Here is a 22,904-nt window from a genome sequence, read left to right as displayed (position 1 = left end):
TATATATATATATATATATATATACATTATTTACAAATTTATACATATACATATATGAATATATAATTATCTCTTTATATTGTTTATGCTATTTAAAAATATATAAATTATATAAATATTATAAATAAATTAGTTTAATTAAATACATTTAAGTATATATTTTTGTATTGATTCTATGTAATATATGATAAAGTTTATATAGTCTTCACTTAAACATTAACATATACATATATACACTTTTTAGAAATAATTTGTAATATCACAGTACATTGTCTCTGAAATGATATACAATACATCTTTTATTATTATTTTAATCTTAAAGTTAATGTTATAATAAATTATAATCCTTTAAAAAATTGCACAGAATGTATATATATATTTATGTAAATCTTAGAGTGATGTTAAAATATGGAAAAATCTAATTGGCTTAATAAATAATAAAATAAATTATTGCTAAAAGTGTTATTGATTAATGATGTCAACAGTTCTTAGATTTCTTTTACATTCACATTTATAATATATGTATCTAACATTTTTGCATATTATATTTGCCGTACATTAAATCATGTAATAATCTATCTTTGAATATTATGCAATATACATGATAATAATACATATCTTAAAATTTAATAGCACTCAATTCCTTTAAATTGTCTAATTTGCTTTTATTATCCGCTAATTGATTTTTATCTGAAATAATGCGTTCAGCATTTAATTATATTAGGATCCAATTTCATAATTCCATAATTATCCAAAATTCATCATTTGTGTCTGAAAAAGCTTCCTCAAAAAGAAAAGTTGATGAAATCTTAAGGCTTTTTACTAGTCAGTCAAAAATTCCGCGTTGACAGTGGTTACATCATGTCGCGGATTACCGTAGGAATTAGAATCTTGTTCACCGTATTAAAACAACGAAATTTTGTCTTGCCATTTCATTATTATGTGCGTAATTATGAAAATGTGACTTGTCTCGTACTTACCAAATTTGTAAAAATGAACAGAAAATAATATTATCTTTGAATTTTATACGTAAAAGCATTTTTTTTCACACCTTTTAAATCGTGTGTTTTCCTGCATGAATAGGCTTCACTTCATGTCATTTTTTTACGATTATTTACCTACTGACTTAAAGAGAAAAAGGATGTATAGTTTTCATCCATTTTTACAAGTATTTTAAAGCGATTTCACTTTTTGTTTTATACAAATTTTCTTTATTTACAAATAGGACGAACAAGAAACTTTAACGTGTCATTTCTCGCTTATGACGATTCCAATATGTGGCTGCGGTGATTATAGTCAGGAATTTTAACAGTTTAATATTTTCGAAATAAACGATTAGATGTCTCCGGCCAACTCAGTATTGTTCATAAACTTGGTAATGCTGTTGACTTAATTAGAATCATTAACTGAGGTGAATAACACGATGATCGCCATGAGAAATAATTCGAACACGATGCAATTTCAAATGGGATACAAATTGAGTGAAATGTCATTGATGTCAAATTCACCAGTAGATATGATAACAGTTTTAAAGAGAAAAGAAGTGGTATCGGAGAAATTCTTGAAAATTCGTTAAAATTGAAAGAAGAGAGAGATTTTATATGTTTTATAACATAATTAAAATTAAATAAAAGTTGCAAGCTGTTTATTTAACACTAGTATGCAACACGTGGATATACGACCCGCTTATGTTGTGCTTTTTAGTTGACTTTTGTCTTATCGTGTTTATTAATACACTTAGAATGGAGACCATATATCTCTTGATAAACATAGACATAAAAAAATAAGCTATTTTTCGACACGAATTTAAAACAGCGTTATGGAATTATCGGTTGTAATGACATTGATAAATTCTGATTGAACTGAATTTAGTGTTTCATCGAACGATCGAAACGTTATCGTCAATGTAACAGAAGTAATTGTACGGATGCTAAAATAAAATTGGAAACACTCACTATGATTTGTTGACGACGTAGAAAGAATTATGATTATTGCAGGTCGTATTCATACCTATAGTGAAATGCTCGTGCTATTACGTACGTTAAGCTTATCGGTTTTTTATGTTTTAGAGAACTGTTGGGTTATCCATTGATAAGACATTGTATTTGTGAGTCTGTGAATAAGTGATTAAATACACATAAAATATTCAGAACAATCGTTTTAATAATAAAAAAATAGCACAATTTATCATAAAATTTGTAATCCGAACATATTTATTTCATAAAACATTGATCTTCAAAAATCTATATCAAATTAATATTTTTATGAAGATATCTAAAGTTTAATGTTAATAAATTCATATTTAGTTTTCGGTATTTATTATACTATACGGAAACCTATCTATCCATGCAGTAAATACCATCTCTGCTATGATATTTTATCCAATTTAAATAATCAGTGATCTTCACATATACTCCTGGAAGTCCGGGATCTGCGCATCCAATACCCCAGGAAACTACACCTGTTGGAATAATAACTCTTATCTATAGGAATCATAAATTCCGTGATATAATTTATGGGCGTATTTTATGTGTAATTTTTTTAATCAGTAATTTATATTAAATTTCAACAACATAACTATAAAATGTATAAATAATTGTGTGATAATATTCTTACCAACTATTTCATATTTGCCATCTATTCTTTGGTATAGAAGAGGTCCGCCACTGTCACCCTGAAATTTCAATATTATTAATATCTTTTAAATGCACATATGTATTTGTTGAAGAAGTAGATATGTTTAATTTTGCAGTTAATATTATATCTTACATTTGTTAGTTTATAAATTGCTCGTGTAATTTATAAATTAACAAATAAGAAAACTGAGGAAGTCAATATTGCTAATGACACATGAAATACAATATGAAAAAAGACATATTTAATATTATTTTGATCCTAATGTACATAGAAAATTAAATTAATCATGACACAATACCTGGCATGCATCAGTATTGTCATTGTAAGCACAAATCATTGATTCCGTGACATGATCTCCAAATGAAGTATTCTTACACGTTGCGTAGGACATTACTTTCAAAGTGGCTTGACGTAAAAATTGGGAAGGTTCTCCTTCCACGTGGACACGTCCCCATCCGGTAACTTTGACGAACTGTCCCGTATAATCAGAATCTATCATTGAAAATTTATTTATATTGTCCCTTTTCATATTTTAAAACGGAAGATATGTGTATGTAAAAATATAAGAGACATATAAATAAGTGTTTTTAATTTAAATTATAATTTTAAGGGTCTTAATTTAATATTCAATTTAAGTTTACTGAAATTTTAAATATTATGAAAATATTATAGCTGACCTTTATGTGGAAGGCATGCAGGTTTTACGTTTTCAGTGATCTTAATCTGATTCCGCAATCGAATCAAGGCAATGTCATTTGTATCATGGAGATAATCGCTCTCGAAATCTTCATGTAAAGTTACATCATCGATATCAACTATATATCCATCATTTGGGTTTTCAATATCGTGCATACCTACGCCGATCGAAAGATCAGCCTGGTTCGCCCTATACGCGCAAGTTGCAAAAAATATGAGAATCAGGATATTTTACGGATATTTTATAATATGTTATATAACGTGTACTTGTTTTCATTTTTAAAACATATTACTATAATAATATATATATTATAATAATACATAATAAATATTTAGTAAAATGTATTATTTTCTGTTGATAATATTATTATAAATATTTATGTAAAAATTCTAATATCTTAGAAGTTGCAAATTAAAATTATGATTTAAAATATTACTTATTTATGTTTTTTAAATATACTTAAATATATTAATGATTTTATTAGATGTTAAACAAATTTTTATACATATATATATATTTTTATACATTATCAAACATTCATTAACTTTAATATCGCATATGACTTTTCTAAAAAGTACACAAAACTATAATAAAGACTTTTCATCTTTCCAAGAAATAGATAAGATACCATTTAACGCAATGTCCGGCTGTTAACACATATCGATTATTAATTAATGCGCCTCCGCAATGAATCCTTTTTTTATTCAAAACTGCCACAACAAAAGGAAATATATGCGGAATCGATATTTTTCCACCCACAATACGATTTGATATCCCTCCTGATTCACCACATTCTGTTATAAGAAAATTTTCCATATTAATTAAAATTATATATATGTATATGCAGAGAAAATATAGTAAAATATTATATGTTAAATAAAAAATTCAATAAATGTCAGCAGCGAATACGAGTCGGCGCGGTAATTGGTGCGCAAGAATATAAACTTAATAATTGATTAACATGAACAGAATTTTAATTAACTTTGTTGTATGTTTTGGTTCTTACTTGGGGCCATCTTCAGCAAAATGGACATGATACAAGCAGTTTTTAATGGTTGATATAATTAACGTTAACACATAAACCTTTGAAGATTGCAAGTATTATTTTCATTATTTTGCTGAAGATGACTCCAAGAAGATAGCTCTGGTTTGTCATTGCCTTCTGAGAGATGCCAATCACTTCCAAATTGATTAAAAATGTAAATGCTCATTAAATTTAACAGTTAGCTGCGTCACGCATATATTTTGATATGATCTTTACCGCAGTCTGGATTTACTCGTAGACGTAGGCGATGCTTTTGCACGCGTGCCGCCTGAAAATGAGCACAATGCAATTATTTGATAAGGGATTATCAGTCGCGCTCCTTTTCGACCCATTCTTGTCATGATCATTTCATTTAATTACTCTCTCAACGAACGTCTAGGATCAGAAGGCTGCCAATTGTCGTCAGGATCAAATGAAGCTTCATTCTGCGACTTCTATTCAGAGATTTCACCTTCTGAAAACAGCACGATTACTAAGCGCAACACAGGGAACACTCCGTTCTATATCGAGCCGCGAGTAACAACGGCAACCAATTTCGATGCAACATCATTGCCGAGCGTATTACCTCGTCCGCGTTTTATATCTCGAGGAGCGTGTACCAATAAATCGCTATTCTCATTAACGGTAAATTCTAACGTATGATCGCTCAACATAAAACAGGCTGCCAATCTCTCGCTGCCATGTCCCAAATTAATAAAATTGAAATATAAATTTCAGAATACAGTCTTTACAAAAGTAAATAATATATTTATATGAAAAAAATTATATGTAGGTTTTTTGCAAAAATTAGAAGAAATTATTTTTTATTTATTGATATGTTTTACATTTAACATATTTTTATAATCAATTAATGTTATCAATATACATGTTCGATTGTTAAATCTATCCTTTTATGCGAAATGTATTTTATCCTTCAGGATATGTCGGCAGATTTTACAGGTCGCTGCTCTTTCTCACCTCGAAAGTGTTATAAATTACTCTTGGGAAGGCGGGATAGGTACTAAGAGTGGTATATGGGCGATAAATTCTTATAAGAATTTCCTATAGTAATTGTGTCTGAGACTAAAGTTGATCCATGAAGAAGAAAGAAGATGATTTGAGAGCTTCGTAAAAAGTAAAGAATTAGAAAAAATAAACTAAACTCTTTATAGCACTTAAAGCTAAAGGAAATATAATACAATAAGAGTAGTTTACTACATAATAACGAATAATCGCAAAATTATGTGTCATAAATGAAAACAAATAAAGTTACAATTTTAACGACACATCATTATTGTTCTGGACATAGCCTTAATGTAAATACCATGACTATTATTATAATTGAACATTCATTGAAAATTAAATATTGGTAAAGCGCCAGTCTCTTGTCTCGGCACAGATATCAATACGGCTCTGTAGGTACCGTATCGTAGACGTCTATGGTCAAATACAGACGAGCATTATAGTTTATGAGTTATGGACAATGCGGTCAACAAGGTTTATGTGGTGTAACAGCTGATAAACATTAACTGTGTTGTGAGAAAATTATAACAGTCTGCACTTAAATATTGATAAAGTTCTAAAAATATTTATTATAATTTGTACAATTGTAAAATAAATGGCATGTGAAATTTGTTTATTTCCCTTTTTATAAAAAAAATATTTTTATATATATAATATACATATATAAAAAATATATAGTTATATATTTATTGTATTTGATTATATGATCTGGAAGATTGTTTCAATTATATCAGTGCCAACAGTACTTGGAATCGTGTTTTGTTACTTGCAATATCCATGAAACCATTTGTGTGACATCGGTATAAAAATCCGGATAGTTAACGTTAGCACATAGTACTCCACTTGAAGTAATTCCTGCAAAATAAATTCTGTTAATTTTGTTGTCAAGTTATTATTTATGTTAAAACTCACCTATTAAAACGTGTTTATAATTTTCATCCAGTATTTGAAGAGGGCCACCGCTATCACCCTAAATTATATAAATTTATAATATAATATTTTATTTAAATTATTTTATTGTTGTAACTTAATGTTTTAAAACATGATAATATCGTGCAAAAAGTTAAATATTGATAAATTTTAGAAATGTTTTAGAAATGTATTAGATATGCATGTATTATAAATGTAATTTACAATACATTTTTTTGAATATGTGATTTGTAATATCAGTATAAAAAATCAGTAAAAATAAATATTAAACTGTGTGTAAGAGAAAAATGTTATAAATATTTCAAAGTACCCCACAAGTGCCACGTGGTGATTCTTTAGATCCTGCACAAAGAAAGGTTGAAATATCAGTAGGACATTCCGATCGCTTAAATAATGTCAAATCCACAACACGCAAACCACATTTTTTACTAAATAAAAAATCACTTTCTGAAAATCCCCAGCCAAGTGCAGATACGGATTGTCCTCCATATTGAGAGACTGCATCAAGTTCTGTAAAAAAAATTTATAAACGATTATTAAATATTTTATTTAATTAGATTTACTGTAAATATTTACGTATTTTAATATATAAATATTGTATAAATTTGAAAATTACCGAGTTTTGGTAAACAAATTGGTTTGACAAATTTGTTGAAGGAAATTCTCATAATTAATTTTACGAGCATAATATCTGCGAAATTTGTTTCTCTATTGTAATTTGGATGTGGAAAAATACTCTTAACAGAAAAGATTATACTTTTCGAATCCCATTTGCATGAATTATGAGCACCGACAGATACTTTCAGATCATCTTTGCTAAAATTATAAAATATAAAATATTTTGCTTACAAATTTTTACAATCTCTGTAGATATGCGAGCGTTATTATTAAGAACAAATTTTATGCGAAATATATTCTACATGAAACTATTTTGTAAATGTATTTTTTAGTGACTATATCTATGTTATATAATATTTCTCTCTTTCTCTTTTTTTCTCTTTTTTACTATCGTTCAAATATTTATTTGCTATAAAATTTCTTCTTAAGTAAATTTAAATGTTATTTTAAAACTTATATAAAAAAGTTTTATTAAAATTTTTTAAATTATTTTACACAAATAATAATTTTAATATATATGATAATTCTTAATATTATTTAATTTGCCACTACAAAATTATACAGTTCTTTATTTAGGAATTATTCACCGTAAGAAATGGTGATGTTTTTTTGTATTATAAGCAGTTTATACCCATAAATTATACAATGCGCTGCTGTTATCACGTAACGATCGTTTATAATTGATGCTCCGCAAATTACTTGTGATCTATTGATACTTATAATACCAGCCATCCAGGGATATTCATTTTCGAAAACTTCTCTCCCTCCAATGATTCTGGACGATGGTGAAATAATTTTTTTTCCGCATTCTAGAGCGTAATAATCATAAAAATAAAAATAATATTTTTATAACAAATTATTAGACTTATTTTCTTAAGTATATATATGAATGGCCATAATATTGCGATAAACAGCTTATTAATTTTTATAAATATACATGTAAAAATAATATTAACAATTTTTATAAGAATTAAAATAATATATAACAATCAATTTATAAAAAAAGACAATATATAAGAATCTATTAACGATTTAATATTTTATTTAAAGATTTTACTAGTATTTCTTCTTTCTTTGCCATTTTTTGAAATTATGAAATTATTGAAGATTAATCTCACCGCAATGTTCATGCTCAGATCTTCGGTGAAATATATCAGTATGTCCATGTTCTCGTTCATACCACGATAACGTATTAACATGTCTAACTACTAAACACACTAAATTAATTAATACGAAATACTGTACGTGTAACATTAAGACGAATTTGCAATTTTTATAGCAAGATGTATTTTACTGAACTGACGTGTGAGGCATCCAATGCAATGCTCTGTAAATATTTTAATGACTAATATTTTAATGTCTACTAGAACACTAAAGAGCGGATGTGGTTTAACTCTTGTCATTAGGTGTTAGATAAGATAATACTTAAAGCTTACAACTCTTTTCTACTAAGAAGAAATGAGTTGTTTAATCTGCAAGATGTTCGATGTTTGAAAATTATAAAATTGGATGTTTACTAATTGATGTAATTTTCAAATTATTTTAAGTCAATTGATTACATTATGTGATTATTTGATCATTGGAAATTAAAAATGTTTAATAAATACGATATCACAGCTTATACACTTTATGGTGCAATAAAAACATTTTTATTTCTAAAATTATACATATCTCGTATTAATATGTCACAATTTTCATATTTTGTGCGTAAAAACAAGAAAAAATATACATATACATGCATTTTAAATAATATTTTAAATAGTGTTTTGCTTATCTAAACATTTACAAAAATTATTTTGTGTTTTTTTGAACGTATATATAGTAACAGAAATAGTAATGATAAAATAATTCTGAGTATCACATATTCAATAATATTCTCATAGAATTATTGAAAATTTGTTTGTATTATTTTGTACAATAGCATGCATCCTTGGTGTGTTGTAATATCCAATCGAGATGCGGTCCTATTCTCGTAAAAACAGTTGCCCTAGGAGTATCGTCACATTCATTTACGCTCGGAATAATTCCTATAATGCATACAATATATATACATATTTTGTTAATGATATGTTTCTTTATCTTTAAGAATTAACAATTTACACATGTATTAATTGCAATTTGTATATATAATTAATAAAATCAAATTGAGATATTAAAATTCAAACAAGATACATTTTTCCTTAAATCTCTTAATTCACTACATTCCTAAAAATATATTTTTGCTATAAATAATTGTATTGTTTACTAATATAAATTTGATATGTAGCCACTTTTAAATATTAAATCAGTTTTGACAAATGTGTGTGGTCATATTTACCAATAAGATCGTAAATTCCGGCGTACGATCGATATTGCACAGAAGATCCAACATCATTCTATAAATATAAACATTATTACATAAATAAATGTAATAAATAATTTTTTATAAATTATTTGTTTTTAAATCAAGATGGATAAATTTACTTTGATTTAAATTTTAAAAAAATTTTTCAAGTTTATTTAAAATACGTTTGATTAATTTTAGAATCTCATGTATATGAATAACTATCTTATGAAGTCATAATATGACATGTATAATTCACTTACTTTGCATACCAAAGAATTTGTACCCACAATCCCGATGCATCCGTAATCATCATTTACATGTTCTGAATTTATTCCTGATTTAATACACTCATTACGTCCCAGAATGGGAAGTCCTAATTTTCGAGGTCTACATGTCTGAACATCAGCTTGATCTTTTTGCTTGGTCCATCCTACCAAGGTACCGACTTGACCGAGATAAGTTGATCCTGAAATTCAGAAAAGAAGAGAAGTTTGGTTACGTATAGTTCTACATCTTATCATATTTATTATAGCTATAATATTAATAGATTTATGATAGGAGTCACAAAAAGAAACAAACCTGGATTGGGTAAGCATACCGGCGATATTCTCTTCTCGAATTTAACTGGTCGACTTAAGCGCAATAAAGCTAGATCATGAGTATTCGACTCTCGATTGAATTCTGGATGCAAAATGACAAATTCGACGCTGTTGTTTACTGACGAGACATCGAAGGTACATCGATCGTATTCTCCCAAAGATACCTTTATTGCTGTTGCTCTGTCGAGAAAAATATTAATTACACAGGATATTCTACAGTCTCTTTTCTGTTGTTACTAAGATATAATTATGTTTAATAGTAATAGATTTCAGATACTAACGCTGTATCGACAAGTTGACTAGCCGCTGTTAAGACATAACGATCATTTATCATTGCTCCACTCATTGTCAATTTGGAGTTTACATGAACATTTGCAAGCCAGGGATATTCATGGGAGTCTGTATGTTCGCCAGCCAATAATCGCCCTGCATTACGATTTGATCGGCCGCATACTACAAATATATAAAATATTTTATATTAAATAAATACGTACAATCCAGATCAAAAATGTATAAAAAATTATAATGCATATAGTCATAAAGAAAAAAATATTTTTAATTAAACATGCTTGTTTCAACTGCAGTTAAATTTTTCTCTAATATCTGAAAACATATCTTTTTCATGTTTTATACAAAGCGCATTACGTAGTTAATGTAGCATAATTCAATTATTACATCTTATGAAAGAGTGGAAAAATATGGTAAATTGCATTAATTATGGAGATCTTTCTTGTAAATGCGGGCGAATATTAATGTTTCATGTACGTAATAAGCTGCTATAAATTTGCTGTTATAAATTTTTCGAGAAAATAATTTTAATATATTTTAAATATTTTGTAATTTTAAAATGTATTTGATATATTTTGTACGATAAAAAATTGAAAAAAATATCATTTAGAGATAATAGTTAAGATTATATTTGTAACAAGAATCAGTACATATAATAATCTGTCGAAATTGATAAACTTGTCAGATTTTCTCTAGCTCCTATAATTATTATTTAAATAATAGATAAACACTAATCATTATATAATATTAATACTTTAACGTGTAAATTATTTGTTTATTATTTTATTTGCACATTAAATATAGAATTTTTGACATGTTTATAACTTTTTTACGATTTTCTCTTTGTTGTTTATATTTCTGCTTTGTTAACTATGCTAATCATTTAATGAATATATATATGTATATTACTAACTATAAGTTACTTACAGCAAGCACCACAGATTCGGAGCCTTCCAAAAACAAGATCCAAAATGCCACGTTCATGTCTTATTCCAATTTGATCAGCCTATTCAACAAATACATTTGCTAACTTGTTTAAATTCACAAGTTTTTTTGAATATAATTTAAGTAATAGTTTTTTTCTTCCTAAGCTTCTCTTTATAAATTAAAAATGTAAAAAAAATAACAAACGAAGATGTAATTTTATGCAAAATTGAAATATTACGTTATTAAGAGAAAACATTTGAATAATATTTGCTATACGTGTCAAATAGTCGTAGTTTATGAAAAAATATAAAAAATTGTAAAAATGGGCCACTACAATAAAAATTAGCACAGCAAAATTGATATTGCAGAAGCTTACGGTATCATCGATGACGTGTTCGTTGCAGTCGGTTCTTCCAAAATTTACCACCAAGATACATATGAGGTACCTGATATAGTCTTGCAGCTTCATGACTTTTCTGTCGGTAGTCGAGACGATACTGACTTCACTTAAACAACTGGTTTGTGTCGTATAGCGGGACTATCGCGTCGCCCGCATCCTGGGACACTCTCAAGAACGCAAACTGAATATCATACACATCCCGTACGTTTCATGTTTACGCTTAAGCTTGTATTTGATTCTACCGTTGTATTCATTTCGTTTTTTTCTATTTTATTTCGACCTGTGAAGTCGGCGAGCAACCGGTTCGCGGGTCCCGTTACATCGTTCTCAGTATCACACTCAATATGTCACTTATATCAATAAAATTCGTTTGATGTCTTTGATATTTGAGAATATATGAATAAGTAATTAAGCAGAAAATAATATAAATTTACACATTTACAGTAATTTTCTAGTGTTCAATTTTATGTAAAATTTTTTCTTCTTCAATAAAAATTTGTGGTTATTTATTGTATATATTTGATATTATAAAAAATTTCTTTCGCAAATATTAATAATGAAAACTAAAAATATTTGAAATACATTATTTTATACGCATCAATATGTAAAATATTTTTCTATAAAATTAATATATGATAAAATATATGTTATATATATTTCTTATGGCTGTATGTCATAAAATAAAAATTATCAATTAACATTTTAAAAATAATTTCTGTTTTTTCTGTATTATTATTTATTTTAAAAATCTTCAAAATTAGCAGAAATATATAATGTAAAACTTAAAATATGAAATAAAATCGTAGAATATATTTTATTCTAAAAAAACATATACATAAAAGAGCATTTAAAGCTAATTAATGCAAATGTTTATTACATTATTGTGTATAAAGAATTATAACAATAAACAATTTCTATAAAAAAGATATGACACTGGTAGCCTAAATCTATAATCTCAATCTCACTATAGTTAATTTCCTTGGCAACAGAATTAAGTATTTTAGCCTTTGGCTGTATTTTAGTAATAGCAAAAAGAATTATATGGTAAATATTACACGGTATAATATTATTTTTGCAAATGTGTCCCAATATAACAAATGCTGCGATGACATTGTATATAATACCGCATCTATTCATAATTTCATAAAATTGTTTCTAATCATTCACTTATTGCCGTCATTAAATATAAAACAGAAAGATATAATAATAAGTCTAATGAATAAAATGTGAAAATATTATACGAAAATTCAGATTATTTTTAACAATTCAAGTACATCAATTTCACATTTGGCGCAACGTCACTCTAAGTCTGCTAAATTTATAAATTATGCATAAAAGACCGTTACGAAAATATCATATACATCCTGAGAATTTAAAGAACTTATATATACAATAAGTGTAACCTTCGTTTGCTCTTTTTATCATGTTTACCATTAAGTATCGCCGGGTAATAATTAATTACCAGCATAATCAATTATGCTCGCAGAAACAGCCGTCCTTTGAATTTTTCAAAATCCAATCCATATATCGTGTAACTCTTGTATATACACCTGGGTAACCAGGTCTTGCGCATCCGTTACCCCAGGATACCACACCAATGAGTTCGTACTTCTTATCTTCGCGCTCCGCAATCAGAGGTCCACCACTGTCTCCCTGTAATGTAAAAGATTCTTATTGCTCAGTATTCCATTAATAATATTCAATGTAATAAAATAAGCTTAAATTATAATTACTGCACTCTTCTGCTGTATTTATTAATAATATGAACTACACTGATGCACGGTAAAACACATTTTGTCATGTACATCTTTCAAAATTCTTTTACTCACTATTGCAATTCTCTAGTTTTAATTTATTTCATACAAATATTGTAGAGAGCATTACCTGACATGAATCTTTTTGTCCTTCAAGATAACCCGCGCATAGCATGTTGTCTGAAATCATTCGGGCACTGTAGCTGGTATTACGACATTCTTGAAGACTCATGACTGGAACTTCGACTTCTTGAAGAAGGCAGGACGGTTTACCATCCTCTTTCAATGTACCCCAACCTGACACGATTGCTTTTGTCCCTACGTATTCGTTATCTAAAAAATAATTTTTCATTAATGTCTGATAAATAATTAATCACGCATTTAACGCACGGCGATTAATTGTAACAACAATAATTCTATCAAAATAGTAAAATATTATTTTTTACATTGTCCTTAAGTAATATTGGCTAAATTTAAATTTAAATATATATTTAATAATATAACAATATATGTTTGTTAATGCAAATCTGTGATTAAAAGAATTTCAGAAGCAATCAATTTTCTTACGAAAATTATAACTAAAAGAAAGTTAAAAAATTCTCAAATATATCATGTACATTATTAATGCAAATATGCTATAATGCCGGTAAACAGGGCAGGTAAGTGTACCATGTCATGCTGCGCAAATTCACGAAAGATTATTGCGTGCATTCGAAATGCAAATTCAAGTCCTCAATTTCAGAGAAATCTTCATATTACGCAGTTATATGTGCGACGCGACAGTACATTACAACTGAGAGTAGGTACCCGTATATTGACTAATTTATGGTTCTGCTATCGCGTAATCGTCGCATAATAAACATGACGGCTAGTCGCAGGATCGCGCAATATTATCCAATATTACGCTCGGTTTCATAAAAGTGCACTGACCAAAATTAACAATCGTGAATGCACCGGGCATAAAATTATTGTGACACACGCCGAAAATAGATATCGATAATGCATTCGACATATTAGGTTAAGACTTATAGTGGCTTATAGTGGCTGCGTATCTTTAATAAAACTTATGAATTTATCTGTCAAACATAGAAAATTAATGAAGTATGTTGTCAAAATAAATTTGAGTGTCATTATCATTACTATAGTAAATTCTCACAATACATTTGTAATAAATGTGTTGTCAGTCATAATTTTTAATTATAAAAGTCATGTATTTAAAGTTATAATTTTTGTAATTGTTAGTTTTGTGCGTCTTAATTGATAAGGAGAAAATAAATGCACTCACATAATGGTGATGCGATTTTTATAAAAGCATTTCTACCAGACATTATTTATCATCATCTTATCACACCTTCAGAAAAAAAAGAAAAGTTTACCTACCTAACATTGTTGGTAAGCATATCGGTCGTATCGTATCGCTCAATGGCACTCTTTCATTAAGACGAAGCAGCGCGATATCATTTTCAAAATTCAGAAAACTGAAGTCACCAGTCATAATGCGCACTACATATCTGGTTTCCGGTGCTTTCTCGATACATCTGTCATGTTCCCCGAAAGTAACCTTGATCATGAACCACATGAATCTGAAAAGAAGACTAGAAGAACTGATCACATTCGTCTGGCGAATGAGATTGCGATGGGGGAACTTAGTTAAAATTGAATGAACCTTACAGAAAATTTTTCAATTTAATTTATTCAATAATGATTATCTTTTTCTTACATCGACTTGATTACATGGTCTGAAATTTCTACTTCAGTATATTTCTATATGAAGCTTAAACTGGTTTCTAACCAGTTCTTTAAAAAGTTATATCATTAATAAATTTTGTAATTTTATTTGCACAATTAGCAAATAGTTTGCAAATTATGTTATTAAGGAAAAATATGCGTAGAGGATAATGTATTTAATAAGTGTCATATTGAGCACAGGATGTTTCAAAAATTTGTATTTTTAATTCCCAATCTTTCCTCTTCCCATTTATTATATATTGAATGCGAATGAGCTTATTAAATGATGTTTCTGTTTACATAATAATTTATATGTTATTCACTTTATTAAAATAAATATGTGGACAATTTTAAGTCTCTTCACATTGCTATTTACAGATGACTAAAAATTTTAATCGTCAACAGTAAAATAATTTAGTATTCCTTCACTTCAGTATAGAGGGGCTAACGGCACTAAAAGTTTTTCTCGTAGCATAACATTAATCAAGGATGCAAATATGAAGTTTGACCTGTTTGCTTGTCGAGTAGACGATGCCAACAGCACGAATAGCGACAGTGGCGATTTTATACTTACAGTTATTCTAATTCATGGAAATACTTTGAGTATGAAATAATTTTACTTACACCAAGAAGATAAATATCTTTTGTTAAAATTTATATATTATTTCCCATTATTATTATTACAGTTGAGTTTTTTATTTCTGTTATTGTTAATAATATCTATTGACAATTTCTAGATATGTTTTAATAAAAAAATACCATATCAACATTAACAAAAATTTTAATAACAGTAACAGACGGTACTATTAAGATCAAATTTTAATACCAATTTTTACTTCCACTAGATGTGTGATATTTATAAGCCATACCTACCCCTTTACGCAGTGTGCGGCTGTGAGGACGTAGCGATCGTTTATAAGTGTACCTCCGCAATAAAACTTGTTTAAGTATGATAATCTAGCCATCCATGGAAACTCATTCATACTCGTCGTTTGACCTCCAACTATACGACTTTCTTCGTTCCGTAACCCACAACCTAGATTGCAATGATCGAAGTATAATACATTTTCCTTCTGCGCTGTCTTTTACGACATTATATCTAATAAAAATAAAATTTAACAAGAAATATATATAGTAAAATACACACTACAGTAGCATGGCGCAGGTGTATCATTGGTGTAAGGTGGCTTATTACCAAAAAGTCCAAAGAAATTCTTCACCTTTTCGTTGAATGTTTCAGCCTAAAATCAAAATAATTATTTAACGATGCGCTTTATTGTAAAATAATTTTTAAGAAAACAGAATATATAATTTTATTTTATTTGTGAATCTTAGGTATAAACAGATAGACATAAGATGTATAAATATTTTATTTACAGTTTAATTAATTTTATATAGATAATAAGTAAAATAAATATAAACAAAAAATTGTTACGATGTATTATTTTATAATTTTATTACATGTACAATTTTCGATTAATTTGATAAGCTGTCAGAACAGTTTAAGTTTTAATTTTGTTAGATATACCTCAATTGTAATTGTTTTTGATAACTTTTGACAACTTTTATTGATAACTTCTTGACTCTTTATTTACTTTACTTTTATTTAACATTAAAATTATTAGAGGTGTTAGAATTAAAATTCTAACAATACATTTTTAGCAATTCAGATTGTTTTTCAGATCTGTCAAGACACACAGACACACCCACATACACATATACATACATCAATCAATCAATGATATTAGACATTATTCACAAAGAAAGTTCTTACCTCACATTTTTTCGTTATCGAAAGGAGAATGAATACTAAAATTAAGTAACACAAAGGCTTCATGTTCTGCGACTTGATTGAGTAACTTGTTTCACCGTTAATTATACACTTTCAGCTTTAATTAGGTCTTTGTGGATATTTGAAAGAGTTGCCACACGGGCACCGTCAGGAACGAGTCATGGACATGTCCCTGACTGAGAGCGACTATCACCGGCGTCCTACGCCGACTATGGAGGACTGAAGAGGTCGAAGAGGTAATTGCTATTCCGGAAGGGAAGGCGGGCACAGCCGGCCGGCCGGTACCTGACCAGTTCACGTTCATGTTCAGGGTCGAATCACGGGTGACTGTTATTGACCGTCATCAGGGCCACGACGAGAAATTATTATACTCAAAGAGTTAATACTGTCATCTACGCTATAAATTTTTGCATCAATAGAAATGCAAAAATAATATCTTTAAATTTTTTTATTTGATGTTAGCGTTTCAAATAGTTTATTAAATAGTTTAATCGCATAATATTTTCTTTTCGCAAATTTTTTAAATGGACAGTATGTTAAGAAAGAATGTATGACATACATTAAAATGTACTTTTCTGCAAAATAATAATTTTTAATTGAGTTTGATTAAAACGTACATCTTTGCGCAACTTTGCAATGCATCCCAACGTATAATTGTGTGAATGCATAATGAAACAAAAGAGAGTGTGGAAAGAAAAGGTTGTACATAAATGCTCATCTTTATTTTATCATATGCGCATACGCATTTGGTGCGTCATCTGAAACCGTTTGGCAGGCGCATTTTACTAACAATTTGTTTTAAATGAACATCTCGACGACCAGCTTTAGAAGAAGAAAAGTAGTCCTATTAGTATACTCTGAAATCCTGTTATTTTCATTTTTTATCAGAATTTATAACGAAGTTTTCGTTGATTCCTATCTATACTACTAATATTATATTATTTCTTAGAACTTGTTTCGATTGGAGAATCAGGTTTAGCAACTAACATCATCGTTATTATTAACCACCTATTTACATATATTTCTATAAAAAATACAAAAAATCAGTTTTAAGAAGATTGTAGTATCATACATTTCAAGTTTTCTTTGTTTATTGCTAATATTATTGTAAAATAACATTTTGTCATACTGATTGTAAGTCTATCATGCTCAGAAGCATATCTATTACATTCTAATCTTACACTTAAGAATAATAAGTAACAAATATATATGTGTAGATTTAATTGTTTAGTGTTATACATACAGGTACAATATTGAATTATAATAATGAGTAATAATTCAATAATAATTACTTTAGAAAGAGAAACATATATAGTACAATATATATTAATTAATGATTTTTGTACTCATGTTTATGATTTTAATTATTTTCACAAGTATATAAAGGCTACTGTGTTATTATATATAATAATAAAATATGCGGCAATCTATTATTTCAAATATATTTTGTGTTTGTTAACGCATTTTTAATCTTTTGCAAGTTTATACATATTATAACGTATACGCACACGTATTATGTACACGTAACAGGCAATATCAGTAATTGACTAACATAAATTACACTATCTTGTATTATGTACAAATTACTAGTTGCGCATACAAAGATGCTATTGCACGTGAAGTGCATTTTACATGAGTCAACTTTAGCCCAGTTTGACACTGAACCGTTACTGGCTGCTGATTATTCCGGAAACGTTCGACCGCTATTCCTACGGTGATAGAAACGTGTGAAGCGAGCTAAGCATAGGTGTGTGCTCTAAATTTTAGTTAAATTAAATTTTCTACACAAAAATCTATTTCTCACATTTGCGTACGTAAGCAATGGCTAATCTAATAACGATAATAATGGCCTCTATACAAGGAACTATATTCAATAATATAGTATTAATTTAATAAAAAAGAATTTTTCTCAATTCCCAAATAGGTCGTTTACAAATGATAATGCAAAACGTGCTCGTCACAGCGATTAATTACAATCGTAGCATGTGAAATTTTATATACAAGGCGGAGGTGAAAGCAGGTCCTCAATTGACACACAGACAGCCTTCCTTCATGTTTGCGTGGATCCATTTGAGATATCGAGATACTCTCGTGTAAACTCCGGGATAACCTTGTCTACCACAGCCAACACCCCAAGAAACTATACCTATATACATTTAACATACACATAAGTCTCAAATGAACAAGAATACTTCGACAATAAGACAGTTTCTGCGAATTTTCACATTTGCATAAATATAAAGCTATTCGGAGATAAACTTTATGCAATATGCTAGCCTGAATAATATAAAAAGCATTAATCATTAATTGTAAATTAAATACTATTAAAAAATTGTATATATTATTATAAAATATAAATGTTTCACCTGCTATTTCAAGTTTATCGACATCTTGAACGAGGAGAGGACCGCCGCTGTCCCCTTGACAAGAGTCCTGGTTATTTCGACCGGCGCAAATCATATTTTCGGTAATTCGATTTGCTCGATATTTCATTTTTCGACATTGTGCCAAGCTATATATAGGGACTTGCACTTCTTGAACTTTTCCAGGTAGCATGCCTCCTTCCGAAGTACGACCCCATCCTACCACCGTACCTTCTTTCCCAGCAGGATCGGCTCCTGCATCAAAAATACAATATTTAACGTCTTGGAAAAGATTATGATTGAATTAATTCAATGAATATTACCTGGTTGAGGTAAACAAATTGGTCGAATCTTCTTCGAAAATTTCACGGACTTACGTAATTTTAATAAGGCCACGTCGTGATTGTAGGAATTCATATCGAAATTTCTATGACGTATTACAACACTCACTGCTCTCATAATAGCAGTTCCATCAGTATTTACATATTGATCGTAATCGCCGAGTACCACTCGAATTTTCGATCGTTTCAAACTAATTGTAAAATAAAAGTATATATTAATTAAATCCGATACATTCGATAGAACCAAAATGTAAATAAAACACATATGCTTTTTTTAATATTTAAGATTATATTGTATCAAAATTTTTGCAAGACACTTAATGACGTTTATAATAATTACGTTATAAAGTCACTTTTAATAATTTTGTGATACTATCAATTTATTGCATTTATATTATTGTTATTATTAACGTTCTAGTTTTATTTATTGTATTATCTATAAACTTATTGAGTGGAGACATACTTCCGTACGCAATGAGCAGCAGTAATTACATAATCATTGTTAAGCAGACTAGCACCACAGTGGAAACGACCATCGTACACCAGTCTCGCAATCCAAGGATATTTATAAGGTAGCGTAGGACGTCCCCCCACTATTCGATTCTCTTGATTAGATAAACCGCATTCTAAGGCCAATGTCAACATTTAAATGTTTTTAATATTAAAAATTTTAAATTTAATTGAATCAATTAATTATTATTATGATAACAAAGATAGTATAAAACGATACATCACGTAGGCTGAAATGTCATAATTTAATCATTTAATTAATCATAAATTATTTACATATTAAAAAATGTTAATATATAAAAAAATAATTAATAAAGTAATCATGACACGGGATAAAAACAATTCAATTTGTAAAAGAAATTCTTACCGCACGTGCAGTTTCTTAGCCTTTCTTCGTCTGAATCGCTATCAAGAATGTCGATACCGAATATTTCATCAAATAAAAATCTTCCGGTACGAGTTTGTGAACTATTCATGGAATTTTCCTGGAAGAAATATACAATTAACTAGTGCCATTCAAGTGCGCTCACTTTCCACTGCAAATGCGACATAAACGATGAGAGAAAGTAACCATGATCAGAATAATAGGTCAAGGCCTAAGCTGCTAAATTATCTTCACAGGCTAACTAAATATCTCGTGCGCGTAAGCATTGCGTGCACGTAATATTGACACAAATCTTTTAATCCTGATGACTGATTGATTGCAACCGTTACTTAAACACATCTTGTCTCATTCAATGGATTGTATAATAACATAGCGTCGTATTCTAATTGTAAGTAACATCAAGAAATTACTTAAAAGTGCCTTAAATTCTCTAATTAAGAGCCTTGCGTTTAGAATAATTTATAAATTATTAACAATAATATTAATAATGAAAAAACCTTTTTTATGCTATTGTGCCAGTTACACAATAAAAATTATTCAAAAGAGGTGTATACATATTTCATAAGCATTTGTTATAAATGAGAGAAAATTAATAACATAATTATTATATATATCAAACTCCATTTAACAATTTATTATTCGACCTTATAAGATTTAAAAGAGATATATTACATATTTCGTAAACATTTGTTATAAAACAGAGAAAATTATAGTAATATAATTATTATTTATCAAGCTCCATTTAACGATTTAAATTTGATATAAAAAAAGTCTCGATATTCTTGTTAAGCTAACTTATTTTCATGTCTCACTGGTACAATTGAATCAGTATACTCACAGTAAAAGCAACTGGAGCCACTATAATTTCCCGACGAAGTCCATAGCCTTCAATTGGTACCGATATAAAAAACGTCATGATCAAGATTAAGATCGAGAGATTGCTACAGGTCACGAGTAAAGGCATTTTTCCATTTGTCGTTCAAAATACACAAATGTCGTTCTGAATCACGGCTGCGTTCTTCCTTTCATCGATGGAGCACCGCACATCACGTGTTTTGCTGAATTCCACGACCGACATACATTATAATGAGTCCGTACGAACATTCGGCCACAATTTTATTCTCTGGCGCCGTTCTTTTTGCCTCACGAATTTTACGGAGAAGCTGCGGATTCTGGTTTCGTCAAAGATCACCGTCGCTCGCGCGCACGCTTTCACCGTAGTTCCACAAAGAAGTCGAACTGATCGACCGAGAGTCAGCCGGTCTTTATGGTTGCGAAGAAAGTTCTTCTTTCACTGTCGCGCTGCCACCATCGCCACCGGTCCTATTCAGTACACGTGGCATAAACGTGGTGAATTCTTTCAATTTGGAATCATAATGTCTTTCGTTTTCACGTAAGAATGGAAAGCACGTATGTCAATGGAAGATTTCGCCGTATGCTATGTCGCTTCATATTGTTTCTTATGTGATTTAACAGTTATCTCAATCAATTATCTTAATTTATTTTTCTTGAATAATTTTAAAGCAAATCATAAAGATATACATCTCTCTTTGCATGCGTTTTTACTGATGTTTTTTCTCTTTTTAGGATTTTTTTTCCTTAAAGAGGGAAAGGATGTTAACTTATACAAACATGTACATCTTTAAGATTTTATGATATTATCTAAACAGCTGATTAAAATTATAGGAACTATTGATAAATAGTTTTGAAAAAAAATGATCTTGAAACAAAAAAATCTATTGTTAAAGTTTCGGCTAGCAACACATATCATATACATTCATTTAACCCTTTCTACAAAATTCGAAATATATGTTTGTGATGTGTTAAAAAAATTTTTCTTTCCACAATCGAGGGAAAACAGATAATATTATCAAATATGAATATAATATTATTAATAACGGGAATCTGTGAACTAATTTGGACAATCAGCTAATCTTATACATAAGATGTAAATAAAGAATGATTTTTGTTGATTGTGAGATAAAACTAAATCTCAAAGATAAGATGTAAAGATAAACTACCAAATATTGATTAGATATTTTTAATTCATATGTGAAAGATTATATATAAATAGAAAGTAAAGAATTTTAATTTTTTATATAATATTTATTGGCCAGATATCACGGAATTATATTTAATACTACTGTTATTAATACTAATAAATGTTATAAGATTTATTAATGGCATTATGATTATATTTGTTAGGTTACTATATAGTTAATACTTAATACACATTACTTGGACTATTTTAAGATTGTTAAGTCTGTAGATAAAATTATTTTTCTTTTTACGGAGTATATTTATTGTACTTTAATTTGGGAAGAATCATGCGGTGCAGATAACGGTTTGAAGGTTTCACTAACCCACATTCATCGTTGAAAGCAAAACATCTCAGACCGCTGACCTGGTTTGCTTATTGCACGTTTATGTAAATATTAAATTATTTTTTCGATTTCTTTATTAAAGTAAAGCTAAATAAGACAGGAAGAAGAGAAAGGAAGAAGGTTAGTTGTTTTGTCTGTTTAGGGTTTTTTAACTGAAAACCGATTTTATGGTAAATTA

The 22,904-nt window shown here is 28.7% G+C and overlaps 4 protein-coding genes across 5 annotated transcripts; all 4 read right to left on the bottom strand.

Moving 5' to 3' along the window:
• Positions 1-2,301: 2,301 nt before the first annotated feature.
• On the bottom strand, positions 2,302-4,928 carry LOC105458076 (trypsin-1-like). The gene is made up of 7 exons (XM_011703142.1): positions 4,753-4,928; positions 4,596-4,647; positions 3,963-4,128; positions 3,315-3,523; positions 2,936-3,129; positions 2,617-2,674; positions 2,302-2,461 (listed from the first exon to the last, which is right to left on the bottom strand). The coding sequence occupies exons 1-7, from the start codon at positions 4,801-4,803 to the stop codon at positions 2,337-2,339; spliced, it is 855 nt and encodes a 284-aa protein (XP_011701444.1). The 5' UTR covers positions 4,804-4,928; the 3' UTR covers positions 2,302-2,336.
• Positions 4,929-6,035: 1,107 nt separating this feature from the next.
• On the bottom strand, positions 6,036-8,265 carry LOC105458075 (kallikrein-9-like). Of its 2 annotated transcripts, XM_011703141.1 has the most exons (7): positions 8,048-8,265; positions 7,561-7,738; positions 6,928-7,127; positions 6,756-6,821; positions 6,622-6,653; positions 6,294-6,351; positions 6,036-6,236 (listed from the first exon to the last, which is right to left on the bottom strand). In XM_011703141.1, the coding sequence occupies exons 1-7, from the start codon at positions 8,181-8,183 to the stop codon at positions 6,112-6,114; spliced, it is 795 nt and encodes a 264-aa protein (XP_011701443.1). In that variant the 5' UTR covers positions 8,184-8,265; the 3' UTR covers positions 6,036-6,111. The 2 variants fall into 2 exon arrangements, with proteins under 2 accessions (XP_011701443.1, XP_011701442.1); XM_011703140.1 differs by having other exon boundaries at positions 6,622-6,821.
• A 395-nt stretch (positions 8,266-8,660) lies between these two features.
• LOC105458071 (vitamin K-dependent protein C-like) lies at positions 8,661-11,887 on the bottom strand. Its single transcript, XM_011703132.1, has 7 exons — positions 11,446-11,887; positions 11,070-11,148; positions 10,136-10,307; positions 9,835-10,034; positions 9,516-9,721; positions 9,247-9,304; positions 8,661-8,956 (listed from the first exon to the last, which is right to left on the bottom strand). Exons 1-7 carry the CDS (start codon positions 11,536-11,538, stop codon positions 8,835-8,837), a joined length of 930 nt encoding a protein of 309 aa, XP_011701434.1. The 5' UTR covers positions 11,539-11,887; the 3' UTR covers positions 8,661-8,834.
• A 370-nt stretch (positions 11,888-12,257) lies between these two features.
• LOC105458078 (transmembrane protease serine 9) lies at positions 12,258-21,638 on the bottom strand. The gene is made up of 12 exons (XM_011703143.1): positions 21,181-21,638; positions 20,325-20,442; positions 19,911-20,073; positions 19,430-19,638; positions 19,110-19,361; positions 18,771-18,889; positions 16,726-16,833; positions 16,099-16,192; positions 15,825-15,987; positions 14,604-14,818; positions 13,354-13,556; positions 12,258-13,122 (listed from the first exon to the last, which is right to left on the bottom strand). The coding sequence occupies exons 1-12, from the start codon at positions 21,304-21,306 to the stop codon at positions 12,940-12,942; spliced, it is 1,953 nt and encodes a 650-aa protein (XP_011701445.1). The 5' UTR covers positions 21,307-21,638; the 3' UTR covers positions 12,258-12,939.
• Between the last annotated feature and the right edge of the window lie 1,266 nt (positions 21,639-22,904).

Source organism: Wasmannia auropunctata, unplaced genomic scaffold (genome assembly GCF_000956235.1).
Source record: "Wasmannia auropunctata unplaced genomic scaffold, wasmannia.A_1.0 LD334721.1, whole genome shotgun sequence".
NCBI lineage: Eukaryota > Metazoa > Arthropoda > Insecta > Hymenoptera > Formicidae > Wasmannia > Wasmannia auropunctata.
Note: the sequence above shows the minus strand (reverse complement) of the source record. Positions and strands in the feature narration are given on the sequence as shown.